This window comes from Heloderma suspectum, chromosome 2 (genome assembly GCF_057233095.1).
Source record: "Heloderma suspectum isolate Gila_16-S chromosome 2, 16-S_ref, whole genome shotgun sequence".
In the NCBI taxonomy this organism is placed as follows: domain Eukaryota; kingdom Metazoa; phylum Chordata; class Lepidosauria; order Squamata; family Helodermatidae; genus Heloderma; species Heloderma suspectum.
In genome coordinates this window covers 202324282-202343676 of record NC_139459.1, presented here as the reverse complement: position 1 = coordinate 202343676, position 19395 = coordinate 202324282, and the positions used below count along the sequence as shown (strand labels likewise).

The following is a 19395-nucleotide window of genomic DNA, read 5'->3' as shown; positions in this document are numbered from 1 at the left end:
GGCAAGGGTCAAGCACACAAGTGGTCGATCGGACTTGGCCAAGCACCTTGTCCGCATCCTCAGGCCTCAGTAACTGAAACTCATCCAATAAAACTGGACCAGATGGTGCTCTGAACGCCTCTACCAATGGAACTGCATTAATGGTGGTGTCCAACTCATGATGACTTTATCCTCAAAGTGCTGTGCAAACTCGTCACAGCGTGCTACCGAGGGTTCCACCGTCTCTCTCCCTGGCCCAGAATGTAACAGGCCGCGAACCACTCGGAAAAGCTCCGCTGGACGACACTGAGAAGATGCAATGCTGGTGGAAAAGAACTGTCTCTTTGCCACCCTCACCGCCACAGAGTAGGCTTGATAGTGGGCTCTTACCTGTGTTCAGTCAGACTCAGCACGAGTTTTCCTCCACCTGCGTTCTAGCCGTCTCCCCTCTTGCTTCATTGCCCTCAGCTCAGATGTATACCAAGGAGCTGGCCGGGCTCTGCTCAGAGGGAGAGGGTGCTTGGGCGCGATCGTGTCAACCGCCCGAGTCATCTCTGCATTCCACAGAGCGACCTGGGCTTCGACAGGAGCACCAGCCATACCAGCAGGAAAATCCCCCAGAGCCCTCTGGAATCCATCAGAATCCATTAATCTCCGGGGGCGGACCATTTTACTAGGTCCCCCACCCTTGCAGAGGGGGAAGGCTGCCAGGAGTCTAAACCTCAGCAGAAGTGATCTGACCATGACAAAGGGACAGATGTTAATTCCTCCACTTTCAGATCACCATCCTCCTGCCCAGTCGAGAAAACCAGATCAAGCGTGTGTCCTTTTGTATGCGTTGGGCCGATGACATGTTGGGACAGCCCCATGGTTGTCATGGCGGCCATGAAGTCCTGAGCTGCCCCGGATACAGCGGCCTCGGCATGGAAGTTGAGATCCCCCAGGACCATCATCCTAGTGGTCCTCAACACCAAGTCTGAGACCATCTCCGTCAGCTCAGGCAGGGAGTCTGATGGGCAGCGGGGTGAGCGGTACACCAACAAAATCCCCAATCTGTCCTGGGTACCCAACACAAGGTACAAACACTCAAGGTCTGCACTCGAATGAGCAGGAAGCCTGGAGAGGGAGATTGAATTCCTATAGTCCACGGCAACCCCCCCTCCCCGACCGTCAAGTCGGTGTTGGTGCTGCACCGAGTACCCAGGAGGGCACAGCTGGGAGAGAGTGACCCCTCCCAGTTCCCCCACCCAGGTCTCAGTAATACATGCCAGGCCAGCCCCCTCATCCACAATCAAATCATGGATGAGGGAGATTTTATTTTGGACCGACCTGGCATTCAGCAGCAGCACCACCAGACCCGAGATGGCTAGATAGCATCACCGATGCAATGAATATGGACTTGAGCACGCTCCGGGAGAGAGCGGAGGACAGGAAGGCCTGGCGTGCTATGGTCCATGGGGTCACGAGGAGTCGGACACGACTGAATGACTGAACAACAACAACAAAATCTGAAGGAGGTATTCATTTTTATTGTTTTCTCTGGCCATTTAAGCTCTTTAAGCTCTTCAAGCAGGACTGGTTCTAAGAATGCTCACTTCATGAAAATGCACTCACCCATTTGACCAACCAGCAGGCTGCAGTCACCATGTATTACTTTATTGTCCTAAGGTAAGATTCTCTGGATTTTATTTTTGCAAAAATGTTTTCTGAATTGCTCCTTCATGTTTGGTCTTCAGATAAGCATGAAAAAAGGAAACAACTGACAAAGCTGGCACAGGAGAAAAACATCTGACCGCATTTGGCCTTGTTAAATTTTAAATTGTGGATGTGTTCATTATCAGAGGTGGATACCTTCTCAACAAGGATTAATTTTTTGGAGAAAATAGTTTAACAAACTATGTTGGAGGAGAAATTGTAGAAGCATACCATTGTAATTTAGAAAATGTTCATAAAATGTTTTGGGGAAAAAATTCCGTACATCTTATGGAGATTATTAATTGATAGAACCTTAGCTGTTGGATTGATTATAAATTCAATTTAAATGAAGAACTCATATTACTTCTGATATGACTGTCAAAACTGTACCAGATGCCTGTCTTGTGCATTCTCAGATCTGTGCCTCTTTCAATGGATATTTCATGCATTTTGAAAGTTTAGTCTTGTTTCGTTGTATTTTCCCTTTCTTTTGTATATGGGCTTTGTAGTGCTGTATTTTGCACAATTGAATTTTCCCCTTTTGTAGGTGAATTGCAGTTAGAATTTCTATACTTCACGTGCCTGTTATTTCATATATTTCTATCATTTCCTTGAAAACAAATGTTGCTACTGTAAATTTGGAATGTGATTCTGAATTAATTATATTCTGATTGTTTATAATGCTCAGTAAAATTTGCTAAAATCTATTCTGGGAGCCTGCTAATTCAGGGGAAGTTGGGTGAATTGGAAGAGGAAAGAAAGAAACCCAAGTCATGATCCCATTTGGGATCTTACACCATCTCCTCACCTACCACTGGAGCTGATGTAACACTAGTAGCTGTGGTGAGCCATCTTGGCTTCATCTCGCTGAGGCTTTGGAGGGGAGGGTAGAGAAGAAAGTCCTTTGAACTCTACAGTACAGCTCGAAGGAAAATACAGCAACTAAACCAGTGAGCAACCACCAGTAGATGTTTTCCAAACAATGGGAGGGGAAGGATGTGGTACAGCAGAGGTCACCTGAATGTATAACTGCTATTTTTCAACACTTAAGTAATTTTCCCTGAAGAGACTGCTAAGTAGAATATGGCAGGAATTAGAACAGAGCCCTAATCCTGCATCACGTCTTCTCAACAGGGCTGTGTTGCACTGCAGTAGATAGTGGGCGGGGGGGGGGGATTCAAATCAGCACTGCCAGGGCAAACATTGCCAACCACCATTTCACAATCTAGCTGGCTAGTAAACTCCACAGTCTATTTGGGCAGCAAGACAGTGATGTTAGTAATCATATTAGTGTGTCTGAAAAGTAAACTCCAGATTTTGCCAGGCTCCATCTATAACCTATCAAGCTCTGTTTAGATCCCACATCTGCCCTGGCCCCACGCAGGAGATGAGTAGTTTTTAAAGCAAAAATTGGCAACTCCTGCCAGGGCCTCATTTACTTCTGCTTCTAGTGATGGTGCCCATTGGGACTTTTTCTTTTTTAAAAAACATTTTTATACTGCCCAATAGCTGGGGCTGTCTACAATTAAAACCATAAAATACAACCTAACAAGACATAGCATAAAACTCTTAAAAGTTAAAAGGACCGTGTGAAACCAAAGTAAAACCCAGCAGCTGTTACACCCCAGGGAAAGCCTGTGTGAAAAGGTGTTTTTAGAAGGCGTTTAAAAGATGTCACATTTTCTACCTCCCAAACTGCATGAGGATTTTCCAGAGGGTGGGTGCCACTACAGAGAAGGCTCACCTCAGGGTTCTTCATGGCGACATTCCGTTCGTTTTGGAATGACCAGCAAGGCCTCCTCTGAAGATCTTAAATGTTGTCTGGGTTTATATAAGGGAAGGTGGTCTGCTAGGTATCCTGGTCCCAAGTTGTTTAGGGCTTTATACGATAACAGTGTAATCTTGTACATGGCTCAGTAGCTAATAGGCAGCCAGTGCAGTTCTTTTAACACAGTTATTATGTGAGCAGAGCTAGGTGGGGTAGGACTTGTGGGGTAGGACTTGTGGGGTAGAGGGCAGGGTGGGCAATGGTAGGCCACAGAACAGATTTGTGGATGCAGAGGTGACCTATGGCTTGTTGATGGTTCTGGGGTGATCTGTCATAAAAAATTATGAGCATCCATAAAGATCCATGCTTTGATCTGTTTTTGCTCCATGGCAGTGCTGGAAAGCATCTGATCAGCAATTCTTACTATGCAGTCTAGAGACACCAATGTAGGCTTTAATTTTGATGGTAGTTTTGGGGAGATCCAATATAAAAGTCTTGCAAATGAAAGAGGAAGTTTTAATTCTACTGGATGCAACTTTTGCCCAGAATCCGTGGAAAAGCAAAGAACCCAAAATTAACGAAGCAGAGCAGGGAAGGTAAACCGCAACATAACCATGAGATTCACTGGGTGGAGACCCTAACCCTAGCCTAGCCTCCCACACTCCTAATCTATGTAATAGGAATGGAAAAGCCCCCTCACTCAGGCCTTCCATTTCTGCCCCGCTCACCCTGGCCACTTCATTTTCAATCCAGTTCTCCCCCCCGCCCTCCCTTTTCATTTTTCTCCCACCTCACCATCTATCTAGCCTTCCATTTGATCCCCTCTTGGCAGCTTCATTTTCAATTTTTATTTTCACCATGCAGGTATTTCATTCTCATACACACAGACGTGGGCGTGCTTGCTTCCATTTCAGCTTCCCCCCTTCACTCTTCATTTTCAATCTTTTTTTTGCCCCCTATACTTTCCATTTTCACTCAGTTTCTCTCACCCTGGCCCATACTTGCTGCTTCTCCCTCCAACTCCCACCATAAAGTAGCTGCAGCCAAAAGAAACCCTTCCAAGTAGAAAATGGCTGCTCTGCTCCACCTCATCCTCAAAAGCCTAGCTGTCTTGGCTGATGGGACAGACAGAGGGCCTACCAAGGCCAATCTCGTTGAGCGGCGTCCCTGGTGTTGTTGGAGGTGCTCCTTAAGATAGACTGGGCTGGAACCACATAAGGCTTTAGAGGTCAATGCCACCACCTTGAATTGGGCCCAAAAAACAACTGGTAACCAGTGCAACTCCTTCAGCACTGGAGTGATGTGGTCTCGCCGATGACTGCCTTTCATCAGGCGGGCTGCCGCATTCTGCACCAGCAGAATCTTTCCATCCCCCTCCTATAACTCTACCTCCTCCCATTGCTTTTTCATTGCTGTACCTTGACCAGAAAAAACAATGTGCTTATGAGTCTTTGTAGGGAGAGAACTTCCTGCTGAGTTCCACAAAGGCAAGACTCACTGAGTCTGACTAAGGAGGAGACCAATAGCCAATGCCACACCATGGACTGATTGTAATGAGGCGGGTGTGGGGGTAGCCTGGCCTGAGCAGGGCACAGCGCCTCATTCATTCCGATGCACCAGACTCCCCTGCCTACTTCCTTATGTGGGCATCCTCAGTGTGACTGACATCTTGCTTCTGAGGGCTAATAATTTTGTACTAATGTATTAAAATACCACGTCTTAACAAATGCAAAAGTCCCATGTCACTTAAATTATACATAAGCAGGGAACCAATAGTCAACTTGTATGTTCTTAAAGTGGACTGTGGCTTAAAATGCACAGGTCCATCCATCATATTTGATGTGCAATGTATTTTGCACACATAGGAACTGGTAATGAGTTATAGCAAGGGACTTGCATATATAATTTTGCAGCTTCCCCATTTTTTCCTGGCCGGGTCCCCGTTGTATGTCAAAAGGGGAACCTCTTGTATTCCTTGCATCTTAGGTATATAAAACGCTCAAAGGTTAATCTAAATGGAAGGGGCATTTAGGTCAGGTTGCACTGACACATACTACAGTATGGCTATATTACATCCCTTTAGCAAGCGCTATCAAAACTAACATATAACATGGTTTCAACCATAATCACACACCTGTGTGCCATTTTATTGTTTTTGGTTAAAGTCTGTGCAGCTCTGATGTGCCATACAGAGGATTATTAATTTCCCTCCTTTAACCCACAGTGGCAGCAAAGAGACACAGCCTAGAAGACTCCACACCTAGTTGCTTGAAGTTTAGAGATGTGCTGATGAGGAAAAAGCATGCCTGTAATGCCATTGGCTGCAGTCCTAAATACACTTACTAGGGAGCAAGCCCCATTGAACGAAGTGGGAATTACTTCTGAGTAAACATGTATAGCACTGTGTTGTTAGTTAACATATAGGATGATAGGATAGCAGGCCAATGAATAGATCAAGATATCCACCATAGATCAATATCAGCTGGTTAAGCTGCACCCAAAGCAGAATCAAGCCTACAAGCCCCACAGATTTAGTCTGAAATCAGAAGATATTTCTTTCCCTTTCCTTCACTATCTCCCTATCTCCTGCAATGCTGTCAGTGTTTGAGGAAGCTGTTGTATTCTACTCCACAGGAATACACATTTCAGGATCTGTACAGTATCACACTGGAGATTCTGAATTGCATATGCAGAAATCTGTGAAGTGCTGTGAAGGGAGAAGATGTGTGTGTGTGCATGCGTGTGCATGTGTGTGTGTGTAATCATGTAAGTGCTGGATATTTGTGAGGACTGTACTTTTGTTTTAATAGCTGAGAACATTTACACTGTTAACCGTGGAAACATCTGGTTCATGAAACATTCTCCTCATTGTCTTTAAAACATTCTAATAAAAACCAATCCAAATGTAACATGAAAGACACGAATGCTACTTTAGACCCGAGGAGGAGGTGACATTCACATGAACAAAACAAAACCAAAAAAGAAAGGAAAAAATCCCACCCTATATGTTGAGGGAAGAGTTCCTTGTCTTTTTTTTCCTTTTTTTTTTTAAGTGTGGTGTCGTCATAACAAAATGTGAAGTGATGTACAACAAGTAAATCCCTACAATGTCCTTGGATGTGAGGGCAATTCAGACATGAAATACAGGCAGAGAGCAGTAAAGAGCTCAGTGGAAAGAACAGGAGAGTGGGAGAAACCTAATGAGCTGTTCTGGGCTTGCAAGTGTCAACAAGAAATTAAGCTGCTCAGCCTTAGGGCAGTTGTAAGAGATCCTGTCACTTCATTCTGGACTCTTGGAAAACCCAAAAATTCATACAAAATATGCCATCTTCATATACAGTTGCAACCACCTCTACCCTGCAAACTGTAGAGCTTCAGTTATGGTATGCATGTTAAACCTGGTCTTTCCAGGGCTACAATTTGAACTTTCCATTTCTATCAAGACAGAAGGAATGACTAGATTTAATTTTGTTTTCTGGAACCATTCCCAGTTTTCTTCCCACTGTTTATTAGAGTAACAGAGCTCAAGTTCTACATAAGAGCTGGGATCCTTGCTAGAAAAGGTATGCAAAGACAAGTGATGCAGGCTGCCTCAGTCTCTGCTCTTTGCGGAGCTACTATGTTTTGAGCCTCTGCCCTTTTCTTTGACTGAGCAAAGAAGAGCCTCGCTCCATCCTACTGGCAAGCACTGGGGACCTTAACTGTATTTTCCCTCTAGCACCCCACAGGATGGATGGATGGACTCTCTCTCTTTGTCTGTCTGGGTATGCATAAGCAAAGCTTCCAGAGGTGGGGGAATTTCCTCAGTTACTAAACTCAAAGGGCCTGGTGGATGACATGAGGATGGACAAGCTGAAAAATAGATACAAGATACACACAAAGTCTATGAGATTACTGTACGCTCCAAATTGCTTTGTTAGTTCTGTCATCCCTGAGCCCTGCTGCCATTTGTAGGGGGTGGCAGAAGTCACATATGCCTGCTTGAGGCAAATTGTCAGCCCAAGCTACAGTCCTTCCCCCTGTGTAACAATGAGAATTCCAGTGGCTTTCAAATCCACATCTGAAATCAGTTTTATTCTCTCTTCCTAATCCTTATCTTTCAACAGAAATGGATCCTGATCACTGTTCTCCCTTGGCCTAGGGGCAGCACAGATTGAATGAGGACACTTCCCTCAGCAGTGGGCTAGTGAGGCATGGCTGTTATCCTCATGCTCTGGGAGGCTATTGGGTAAGTCACCATGGGTGTAGTAGCATGGCTCATGGTGATGCCCCCCAATGGCTGAGCCATTGACACAGCCACAGGCGCTACCGATACAGCCACAGGTGCCATTGAGACAGGTGGCGCCATGCCCTGCGCAATGGTTTGGGCCAGAGCTGCTGACAGCGGGGTGATTTCAGGGTTCATAGGAGGTGCTGCATTGCTGGGAGGTGCTGCCTGTGCTCCAGCTGGAGCCACCAAATCCTGCTGGGAGACAGGCCGTGGCTGCAGAGCTTGGCTGCTCAGAGTGGTGTGAGTCTGAGCAATGCTGTGGTTGTAGTTGGTGACCGTACCCACAGTTGGTGCTAGAGTCTGCTCAGTGGCTGTCGCTGTTGAGCTGAGAGTCATCACTTTGGCCTGGTTGCGGAACTGGGCATTCTGTTCCAAGAGGACTTCATTGGTGGCCAGGAGGTTGTTGACCTGCTTCTTGAGGTCCTCCACACGTTTGCGGAGCATGATGTTCTCCTCTTCCAAGAGCCGGTATTCCACCGTACGCGGACTGGTGAAGTTGTACTCATAAGTCTCGAAGTGGAGACCATCTACCCGCCGCCGCTTGAGCACAGGTTCATGGTCATCATAACATCGGTCGGTGTCGTACATGGGATCATAGGGGTCATAGCGACGCACAGGAGTAGTGATGCCTTGCTCCCGGGTGGCCAGCCCCCGGGCATCATACTCATAATCCCGCTGCAGGTGCTGGAATTTACATTTGGCCCCACGCTGGCAATCTCCTTTGAGAAAATCCCTACAAATGGGTACCTCCTCCTTGCTATTGGGGAGATCAGCTGGGGAAAGGCCCAGCCCAGCTGCCACTTTCTGACGTAGGCGTGGGGGAAGCTCCCCAGTCTTTTTGTAACAGTCCTCGTCCTCCTTGGTGCCGTGGATGAAGCGGCAGTTGATGCGGACACACTCCTTGTTCTGGAAGTCATGGCAGAAGATAAACTCATTCTTGCTGACTCCCAGGTTGGTTACCTCATTGATGTCAGGGTGGCGGAAACGACAGCGCTTGCCTCGCTTGCAGACGTTGCGCAGGAAGTCTCGGCAGATATCATCAGAGCTGGCACTTGCCTCATCGCTGCCACTACCATTATAGGTGTTGTCACGGTCAGGCATTTTTTCCTGGAGCCGAAATCAGGCTACTGTGAAAGTGCAAGAGACCAAGCAAGAAACATAAGGGGGAAAGTGTTCAATTAGCAGATCTAAGAAAGTATTTTACAGACTGTGTGCATGCCCTCTCGGCCATCAGAGAGAAATGACTGGAGTGGAACCATAATCTTACAGCATGTGCATGGATGGAATGGCTTTAAAACAGCTATTTTAATTTCTCCCCATACTTTCCCCCAATTCTACCAGTCGAAAGGGATGATCAGGACTGGAGTAATTCAACTAGCTTATTTAATATCCTTTTCTTCATAGTTTCATGATTTTTCAATTGCCTTTCTTATTACAGTAGCCCATTGTTCAAATGTTTACAAGCATCATATAGCTATCCTGAATGGCATTTATAGTCCCAAAACGAAATACTTGTGTTTATGAATACGTGGCTTCAGGAGAAGGACTTGATGGCCAAACAAGCCAACTATACAAATGACACAGAGCCTCATTATGGTGTTGTGAAGTTTAAATCAAGAAATTCTAAACTGCTAGTGATAAGATATTTGGGTGAGCAACTGAATGTGCTACTTGAGCAATAGGTCTGTTATTCTGCTTTATGTGTTTATCTTGCCAGACCTCAAGATGTATTTGGGTATGGGGCACCCTGTGTGGGATCCTATTGACTTCACACATGCATATGCAGGATCACCCAATATGGATTAGTTACCTCCTAACATGTTTTAATCACTCTACTGTGCTCATAATCACACCTGTAAGGGTGGATTTTTCCATACTTCGTAGACATCCTTATTTATTTGATTTATATCCTGCTATAGTCCCTTGGACTCAGAGCAGCTTACAGCATTTTTATATATGTCAATACTTCTGTCCCCTAGGGGCTCACAACTGAAGGAGTGAAATACAGCTTCAGCATGTACAGAAACAGATGATGACATTAGGAGGATTAGTTAATGTAGGGTAGAAGGTAGCAATTGTGTATGTCTGTTTCTGTGTAATTTTGGAAAGTTACATATTACTACCTAGCTTTCTGTATCACTCACTTTAGAAGCATTTTAGTGAGGGCTCAAGACTTGGGAAATCAATATGATCAAATCTGATATGACTTTTTAACAAATACACATTAAATTTGTTCTTGATACATACAGCCTTTGAGCCATTTTCAATTATTTTTAACTAGCTATAGGCCAAGACCCATCCATCCTCAGCCTGATCCACCATCCCATCCTCCACCAAGCCAATTTCTTTGACATATTTGATTCGTTCTTATTTCCTGGGAACTGTCTCTTCCCCCTGAAGCCAGTTTCTCAAGGGGGTAAAAGCATTGCCATCCTCTTCTAGTCCTTGGAAGCCATTTTTCCATTTTCTGTCTTTTCACCCTGCTCTGAATGTGATAAACAGATAAGAGTTCAGAACTAGCTCTTATATGTACTATTTAAAGGCCTATCAAGTCTGAGCTGCAGAGTAGGGAGCATATTCTCCCCGGAAACCCACTCCAACATAAAACCTTTACTCCCACAACCTGCCATCCATCACTAAGGTCACTGCTAAAGACTGAAATATGGGAAGGCCAATTAATGCCTGCTTTGCCAAACCTGACCCCCATTCCCTCAAATTGAACACAGCCTTTGGGCTCTAAGAAAGGGGTTAGGAATGCTTCCTACACAGAAGCTGGCTACATAGGAGGGGGAAGACAATGGTCCTCCCAAATCCTGCCAATTTGCAGGGGAGGGGATCAGAAATCTGTGCCCCTCCTTCACAATCTTCTAGTTGCCTTTAGGAGGGACATTATTTCCCTCCCATGGAACCCTCACCAGTGGTGCCTGTGTCACTTAGAGCCAGGGATGGTGCACAGATTTTGCTCCAACTGCAACTTTATACACATCTGCATAGTGCTTTAGGAACATAGGAAGCTGTCCTACACCAGATCAGACAACTGGTCCATCTAGTGGCATTTCAGACAGTGGCCTTTCCCAGTACTACCTGGAAATGGCAGGGATTGAACCTGGGGCCTAACACATGCAAAACATGCACTCTGTCACTGAGCTATGGCCCCACCACACAGTCACAGGCCAATAGGAATTAATGTCAGCTATTCATGTATATGGGAAGACAGTAAGGGATTCACTCCAGGACACCTTTAGAATAGGGACTATAACTGTTCTCTTGCCCTGATGATCTCCATGTCTGGACTGAGCAGGTTTTGTCCCATTTCAGCCATGTCCCAGATTGAGTTCTATGTACAAATGGACTGGAATGAGAACTGAGCCATCCCCAACCTCCACAGCCTTACTCTTGGGCACTGTTTCTTAGACTTAGTTCTCACTGAGGTGGTAAATCTGTGTCTCGGATGTTCTATCTCAAACTGTAGGTTAAATACTCCCCCATTCAAAGAACTAGAATGTCAGAACTAATAACTAGAACTGCATATCTTATATTTGCAGAATGACACAAAACTTACACTGAACTCTCACACAAGATTAGCAAAAGCAGGATGGGGTAGGGAGACAGCTCAAGTAGGGTACACTTAGTTCACAGAGCCCCAGCTAAGCCTGCTGTAAATAATCCCATATGAATTTAAAATGCACTCCATGCTCCCCTATGGCAGCACATTGCTGAGAAAAAAGCAGCCCTTAAGGAAGCTTGCCTACCATTATTGATTTTCTTACCAAGGAATCCCCAATAGTTTTCTGAGAAAACACAACAGCTCCTAAGCACATCATTGGAAAGCTATTCACCTATTTGATCCCCAAATAAAGGTAACAGCAACATTTGAAGAAGAAAAACCATACCTGTCAAGCCTAGTATGCTTTCTTATACAGTTTGTCTCTCTAGTGGTTGGGGACACATATTTACAACATTACAGCTGAAAGGTTGATTGGCCTTTTTAAAAGTATACACTGTACAAAAGCAGCAACTCCCCTTCCAAACATTGTGTTGACTGGAAGTACAATTACAATTTGTATGTTCACATCTTGTAACTTTTCGAACTAAGTATCTACTTTATCAGGCCACTCTGTAGTACTTTGACGGCAAGTGATATTGATATATTTGTTTTTAGAAAGAAAAAACTAAGAACAAACCTGTTTCATCAGTGGTGAGGATGCACATCCCGATTCGAGCAGTGAGAATGTAGCTCATCACTGATGACAGTTCCTGTGCACATAGTTCATCTGCTGCTCCGTTCTCCAACTATCCCCAGCACCATTCAAACTCTACAAGCTCCCCCTAACCCCAAAAAGCAAACAACCCTTTCGAAAACCAGCCCACTTCCTGAGAGGGAAAGTCCGAGGCGGCGCTCAGTTTGGCTGCATGAGGTCAGCGAGGGGAAGGAGGAAGACAGCCTGCCCGGAAAACAAGAAGGGGAGCGGGGTGCTCCTGTGGAAGGCCCAGGGAAGAGAGAGATTCGCAGGGTCGGGGCCTAAGGGTCTCCAGGGCCGGGCCGTTCATGCCTAAGGAAAGGGGGGCGGGCACTAGAACCCGGAGCTGGAACAAGGGGGGCCAAGGCCGGACTACCAATTCGCCACCTCCACCCACTCACCCTCACTCCGACCTCCTCTGGTCCAAACAAAGCGCAACCCCTTCCGGCGTAACCTCCCCCTCTTGCCACTGCCGCCGGAAGTACTCTATGCTTCTTCCTCCGCACGTGACGGCGGCGTGAGTAACCGGCAGTCACCGTTGCCATGGCAATATGACGCTATATTTCCCCTCCCCTTCCACCGTCGCATTCGTCGTTGAAAATAAGAAACGTGACGGGGCGGGGGGGGGGATGAAACGAGGTCTGCCGGACTTTGTAACGAGCGTGAGGTCAGAAGACACGCTCGCTGAAAGGCCACGGGACTTCCACCGGACTCCTTCGGCGGGGGCAAGGAGCCTCATCAGATCGCCAACGCCAATCGCCCGCCAGGCTCGGCCCTTCAACACCCCCACAAGACAGCGCTGTAGCTCTACCGTTTCGCTGGGGTTGCCGCTTTTCAACAGCAATGAAATAAACTGACGAGGAAATGCCCTATTAGTCGGAATGTTAGGCATCCAGCCACGCAATACGAAAGTGTCATCTTTTTGATCCATCACATAGCGGAGCTGTAGTTATGAAGTACATTTTTACCCATTCCAATTCGCAATTGACCAAATTGTACAGCCAAACAGTAAGCACCTTTTTGGAAAAATACATCACCTGATGGCTATCTGCGCAAATAAAATTCAGGCATTATAGTTCTAGAAAATTCCAAGTCTTGCACTGATGCTTTCTAGCTTCCACATTTCTAGGCTTTGCCATCACAGAACACTAGGCAACCATCTACCTCCCAACCCCCTACTGTTTGGGCAGCATGAGAAATGTATTCTGCAGCTTGTACTAATTTGATATAGATCATGCTACCAATTATCGAGTTTATCTGCACAGTGCACTTCTGCAACAGCAGAAGACAGCATCATGCCTACATGTCTGATCTGCCAAACTGGAAGTTTACCACAAACTAACCAAGCACCTACTAATTCCAGAAATTAAATACTAGAAAGTGCAATTAGCACCCTTGTTTTTAAAGGAAGCATATAAATCTTTTACAGCCATATTCCTTTTTCAGGTTATGAAGGGCTTTCCTTGCAACCCCTTCTACAACATGCACAGCTCTGCATCCAATGCAAAGGAAAGTTTCAAGTCATGCCATTATACAGACTATAGAACAGATTCACTAGATAGGTTTAGTGCTGCCTTCCCCAACCCAGCCAGCTCAGGGTTGCTGGGAAATGTAACCCTACACATCTAGACTGCATGGAGTTAGGAAATGCTGGTACAGTGAATGGTAGTTGTGTATTGCTCCTAATATCTGTGCTAACTATCCATTATACAGTCCTTGTTCCCTAGTATTAGACTGCTGTCAGCCTGCATGTTACTTATGGATGGAGAAATAGCCTCACATTGGGATAGATTATGAGAACTGCGATTCTAGGAACAGTTGATTTCGAGAATTCATTGTTAACCCTAAGTGAGGGGAAACCAAGCCACTGGCAGACTGCAAATGAATGGCAGCTCCTACTAATTTCCAAAGCAGCACAACCTAGCTAGAAACATTCAACAGAGTACCTTTTAACTTTAGCGAACAAGCTCAGTGTATCGTCCAAGCAAAAACATGTGCTATAAGTATTCCAAAAACAGCCAACCTTTCTTAGCCGGGGGATCCAGATACACATATAGGCATTGTGCTCCTCCCAAAGTAGCTCAACTGGGAGGAAATCTACTCTCAAAAGTTGTTGCAATACCCGTACAGCTGAAAGCTATGACAGCCTCTTGCCAGTTGATTCTGTTCTGGCCAGAACCACCTCCTGAGGAAGGTAGTTTAGGAAATGATGCTAACCAGGTTGAAAGCAGGATGCTTTCACTTCAAGAGAACTCTGCAAAGTAGCATCACTTCTTTCAACCTGAAGAATAGAGGGTTAGATCCCACCCCACCACAAGGATTAGAATGCAATATGGTAGTTGTGTATGAACAAGTGTGAAAAACTATCAGAGTACTAATAAAGACAAAATTACAGACCAATTTTTCAAGTGAAATTTAAGCTACCCAGAAATTATATTTGGGTTACCACCATTTCAAAACTTTTTACTGAAGGTTCAACATTTGTTAGAGGAAAAAATGTTCAGAATTCCTCCCAAAAAGGGTTTTATTTTATACAGTCACTACATCATGCCACAAAGAACAGAATCAGTCCAGAATAGTAAAGCTCAGGGGCAACACCCTTGAAGGATCACAGCTCCTAGGCTTTAAGATGGAACCTCCTGAAGAGAGACAAGGAGTCTTCTAGCAGCAGCAGAAAACTGAAGGCATTATCTGGAAGTCAGCTTCCCAAGCTCCACCCTTCCAAGCTGTTTTGCAGCTTCAGTAGCACTGTGAGCGATGTCTACTTGGACCTCTGCCTCATCTTTCGCCTTTTGCGCTTCAGCCTGTAAGAGATAATCTTCTTTAACTGTCAGTACTAATGTAACATTGCACCATATGGCAGTTCAAATTAATAAGACACTTTTCAAGTAGTGCAGGTGGGTCTTCCAGCGGCATGCCCACCACACCTGTTCATAATTCCCACAATTTGCTTGCAGAATCAGAACTGTGGAGACAACCAAGAGGGAGCAAGACAAGATGCAGCTCATGCCTCCCGCAAATCCATTTCTGGGAAGCAAGTTAAGACTGCAGCTTTCAGGGACCACAAACTGGAAATCTCAGATAAATGTGCTAACCAGGCAGCTTATAGCCCTGCAATTGCTAGAACACCAAATGTATTGTCAGATTTTAGTTTCCACATCAACATGCAAGAGGCACACTGAAGTGCAAACCAGAGCAATAAAACTGCTGGAACTCTACCACCATAAGTGAGGAAACTTGTACACTCATTACTCTAGAAGTGGAAAACACAAGCAGTTGACAGGTGGCAGCACTTATTCCTCCTCAGCCCCACTTCCTAGCTGCTATACACACACACCAGACAGAATGCAGAACTTGTGTCACTTTCCATGCCCAATACCAAGAGCTTCATTTATTGGAAATGCCCGAGGCCTTCAATTCTCTAGTCTCAACTGGGGATAATAACACACTTAGGGGGCAATGGCCACTAGACAGCAGCTAGACGGCCGGGAATGAGGTTGGTTCCCGGAAAACTGACCTCCCCCCACTTCTGCGCTGCCTCGGAGGCAGCGCGGAACAGCCCCATCCTCCACGCTTGCAAGAGGAGTGCACGGCAGCTGGAAAGGGGTGTGGCTGGGGGGCATTCTGGGGCAGGGAGAGCATAGCCTCCCTCCCTGCTCCCCCAGCTAGACTGAAAGCAGCTGTCTAGCCGAAAAAGCCAGGCAGGAGAACTGCGGAGGGAACGATCCCCTCTGTGCTTCTCCTATCCTGCTTTGGATAGGCGGTCACCTCTGAGTTTGGGGGCAGCCGTCTATCTAGATGATTGCGCCCTTAGGGTGCAATCCTATGCATGTTTAGACAGAGAAAAGGCCTACAACTCCCAGCATGCCCCAGCCAGCTGGAGCATGCTGGGAGTTGTAAGCTTTTTCTCTGTCTAAACATGCATAGGATTGCACCCTTACTTCCTTAACTCAGTATGCACTGGCAATTCACTAATGGCATACTGCTGGAATTCTGAACCTAATCAACTAAGTTCATGCTGAAAATTCAGTAGCTTTTTGCCATTTCCCCTAGAATTTCTAAAAGGCAATACATACACACAATCCTGAAATAGTACAAGTATTATCTTCGACAGATACAATTTGTTAAGAGTTTATTTTTCAAAAACAAAATACTTCACACTTCAGCTTAGTAAGGTAACACATCTTCAGGGGGTGGGGTGAAGATGAAAGGACTGTTCCCAAAAAACAAGCAAGTGAGGGAACCTTAGCTTAATTCTGATTGAAATTCTCTACCACTGAAGAGGAGTGGGGGAGAGAAGAGAAAGGAACCACTACTACAGTTTGAGAAAGTAGATATAAGTAGCTTTTTACAAAAGGATGAGATACTGCCCTAGATGAAGTCCTCATTTAACACAGGTGCAGTGCAAGCATAGTATGTTTGCCAAGTCCTACTTGATTAACAGGGTTTGCTGCTTAGTAAGTGTGTTCAGGATTATAGCTATGCACATTGCAACAAAAACAAAACATTTTCATGAAGTGCAGTTGCTAAATGCTGCATGCACAGACCACATATTCTTATGTTTCTCAGTTTATGACCCCTAGGTGACACAAAGCTTGCTTGTGCAGGAAACAAGAACCAATAGGATGCATTGAGGAATAAATGCCTTAAGAATTAAAAGAGAATCATGATTAAAACAGAAGGCTTACTGCCCAGCCCTCCACTTTGATTGCATCATTGCATTCAGTCCTCCTCTCTGTGCATTGGCTCCTTTCATTAGCGTTGGGCCAATGTTCAGTTTATTCCTTGTGCATTCCCAATGAGGTTCATTTGTTCTCTTGTATCTGGTGAATTTATGGGTGTGCAAGACAGGGAGGGTCTGTCTCAAGGGTAAGTATGGCCTCTAGTATTCAAACTAGCTGCGTATGCCCCATTATATTATGGAGCTCTTCACTGGCAGTCTTCTGCTTTGAGTTATCACTCATGTTTAAGTGCTCCCTTGCAAAACAGCCATGGCCTGTTTCCACTCATCAGGATCTATACAAACTAGGCTTTACATGGTTCAGCTGCACCTGCACTGCCTAGATTCTTTGCATTGGTGTGGACTTCTGGCTGCACCAATGAAAGAAGAAATACAGCACCCATGCACCAGTGTAAGACCACTTTGCTGCAATTCTGAGCAGACTTACAAGGCAGTAAGCATCATTGAGCTCAATGGGACTTTCTGAGTAAACATGCTTAGAACTGCATTTCAATTCACCTTAGCCAATGGACCAATTCTGAGCTTACATAGGTTTGGGGCCTTCAGATTTTAACTGCCACCATCTAGTTTTAAGATGGCTATGTATGAATAACTGTCTGACTAAAATGAGATTAAATGCACTTTAATTAAGAATTCTGATAAAGGATCTTCGACTGTTAGAGAACAAGCAAATAAGGTGCAGAGTAAAATAAAAACACATGGTCACATACCTACGCATTCGCTTCTTTCGCCACTAGAGAAGGGGGGGAGAAAAAAGTCACAAGTCAGCATTTTTTATAACACCAAATCACAGAACAACGACATAAGTCACATCTCAGAACACATTTTTACATTTTTTATTTTAGCTGTCAATACTTATAAATCAATCACCATACTTATCATTTAGAAACTGCAATGGCAGAGTTCAGGAGCAAAATACAGGAACCTATCCTGAGATCAATACCAGATGAACAGAGTGAGCTAAACGAGGCATCCATATACTTACAAAGTCAAAGGAAAATCGGTGCTTTGCGCAACACTGCAATCAAGCATTACCCATACATCACACCTTTTTTCTACTCAGTTATTCAGGGCTCACAAACGCTATTTAACAATGCAATCCTACGTATATTTTACTCAGGAGTAAGTCTCCCAGAGATTAATAGGGCTTAATTACGCCTAAGTGTGTATGTGTGAGAGAGAAGAGCCATGCTGGATCAGACCAACGGCTTATCTAGTCCAGCATCTTGCTCACACCGTGACCGCACACATTCAGGAATGCAGCCCGTAGCACTCACTATGTAACTCAGCCGTGGCCTAACAAAGCAAGAAGCTTCCACGGACATCAGATCTTCATATCCATTTCCATACGAAATTGCCCCCAGGATTCTAGGGCCTCTCATTTTTTACTAGTAATTAATTACTCCATGCAATTTACACCACACACGATGTGCCCCCTCTCCCTTCACCCAACTATGTATTCAAAAACAGCCTAGGCCTCAATACAGGTCCTTCTCACCACATAGGCCCAAAGCATAAAGAAATTCTTGCTTGGTCCAAGGCCTCAGGCATTCCTCCCAATTCTTCATTTCATGCTCCTCACTCTCCGTCATTAACATCCCATAAACATCTTCGGCCCACCAAGCGAAGGTGCGACCTCCCCGTGCCGGAAGACGACGTACAGGCCCCAAATCCAATCTACATTTACAGGTAAGCGCACTAACCAGCCCGATCCTCCACTCACCTTAGCTCTCATGTTGGGGTGGGCCCCCCGGGCTCAGTTCCCGAGCACAGGCAACAAGGCTGTAGTCGGATGGCGACGGATACACAAGACCGCGCCAGTCCCCGCCAAGCAGCTCACAAAAAAGATGGCGATGGCGGCAACAGCAGAAAGGCCTACGAAGGCCGTCGGTTGCTATTTATAGGTCACTTTGTACGCGGAAGGATTGCGTCACATTCGTGTCCTTCGTGTTGCATGGTGGGAGATGTAGTTTTCATGCGTAAGGGAGCGCATTATATTTCTCTCAGATTGAGGCTACGGTGTAGTCCACCACCATTTTGAACGTAAAAGGAGAAGTTCTTAGCCTGCTGCCAGTCGTTGTCTAAACGGTGGGACGTGGTGGGGGTGCACAGTTAAGCTTCTGAGGTTGTAGAGAAACCACCTATTAACCTGACTAGGGTTGATCAGAGCTAGGACCCAATCTCTTTCAATTAGTAGACTTCAGCGATGGAATATACAGTAAATACTGCCTCTGCCTATGCACAGAGAGCATTTCTTAAACTACTTTTCAAACTCAATCCGCCTACACACATACGATCAGGATTAAAGGTTCAAGGTCAAAGTGTAGGAGGCAAGCAGCTTTAAACTGCAGTCCTTTTACACATTAACCACCAAATGTAGCTCGCACAAGACGTCTGGGATTATTGAAGAATGCCCATTGAAGTAGTCTAAAGACAGACCTAGGGTCTGCTAATCCTAAATAACCGAAGTGCTAGAAACATGCAGCCTGATCACATGAATTTGCAGAAGCAAGTCCCGCTTTGTTCAATGGGATTTACTCTCATCCCAAATACTTACACATAGGATTGCAACCTTATATGACATCTCTGCATATAAGGATGACAATAGAAGACTTGTGCAAACTGGGTTTCTGCCTTTAATCCTAACCATATGCGTGTGCAGGTTTGAAGCCCATACTTTGCTTCCTGCCTCCCTTCCCCT

At 45.3% G+C, this 19395-nt stretch overlaps 1 protein-coding gene and 1 long non-coding RNA gene across 3 annotated transcripts; both read right to left on the bottom strand.

The window, feature by feature from the left end:
• Positions 1–6450: 6450 nt before the first annotated feature.
• On the bottom strand, positions 6451–12404 carry ZC3H10 (zinc finger CCCH-type containing 10). Of its 2 annotated transcripts, none has more exons than XM_084837387.1 (2): positions 12355–12404; positions 6451–8839 (listed from the first exon to the last, which is right to left on the bottom strand). In XM_084837387.1, the coding sequence occupies exon 2, from the start codon at positions 8811–8813 to the stop codon at positions 7626–7628; it is 1188 nt and encodes a 395-aa protein (XP_084693513.1). In that variant the 5' UTR covers positions 8814–8839; positions 12355–12404; the 3' UTR covers positions 6451–7625. The 2 variants fall into 2 exon arrangements, with proteins under 2 accessions (XP_084693513.1, XP_084693512.1); XM_084837386.1 differs by having other exon boundaries at positions 11897–12373.
• Positions 12405–14459: 2055 nt separating this feature from the next.
• On the bottom strand, positions 14460–18567 carry LOC146353822 (uncharacterized). Its single transcript, XR_014788185.1, has 3 exons — positions 18418–18567; positions 17405–17427; positions 14460–14757 (listed from the first exon to the last, which is right to left on the bottom strand). It is a non-coding gene; the product is annotated as an uncharacterized LOC146353822 (long non-coding RNA).
• Between the last annotated feature and the right edge of the window lie 828 nt (positions 18568–19395).

Excerpts from the sequence above, each read along its gene's own strand:
- ZC3H10 (XM_084837387.1), bottom strand. The coding sequence starts at position 8,813 with ATGCCTGACCGTGACAACACCTATAATGGTAGTGGCAGCGATGAGGCA.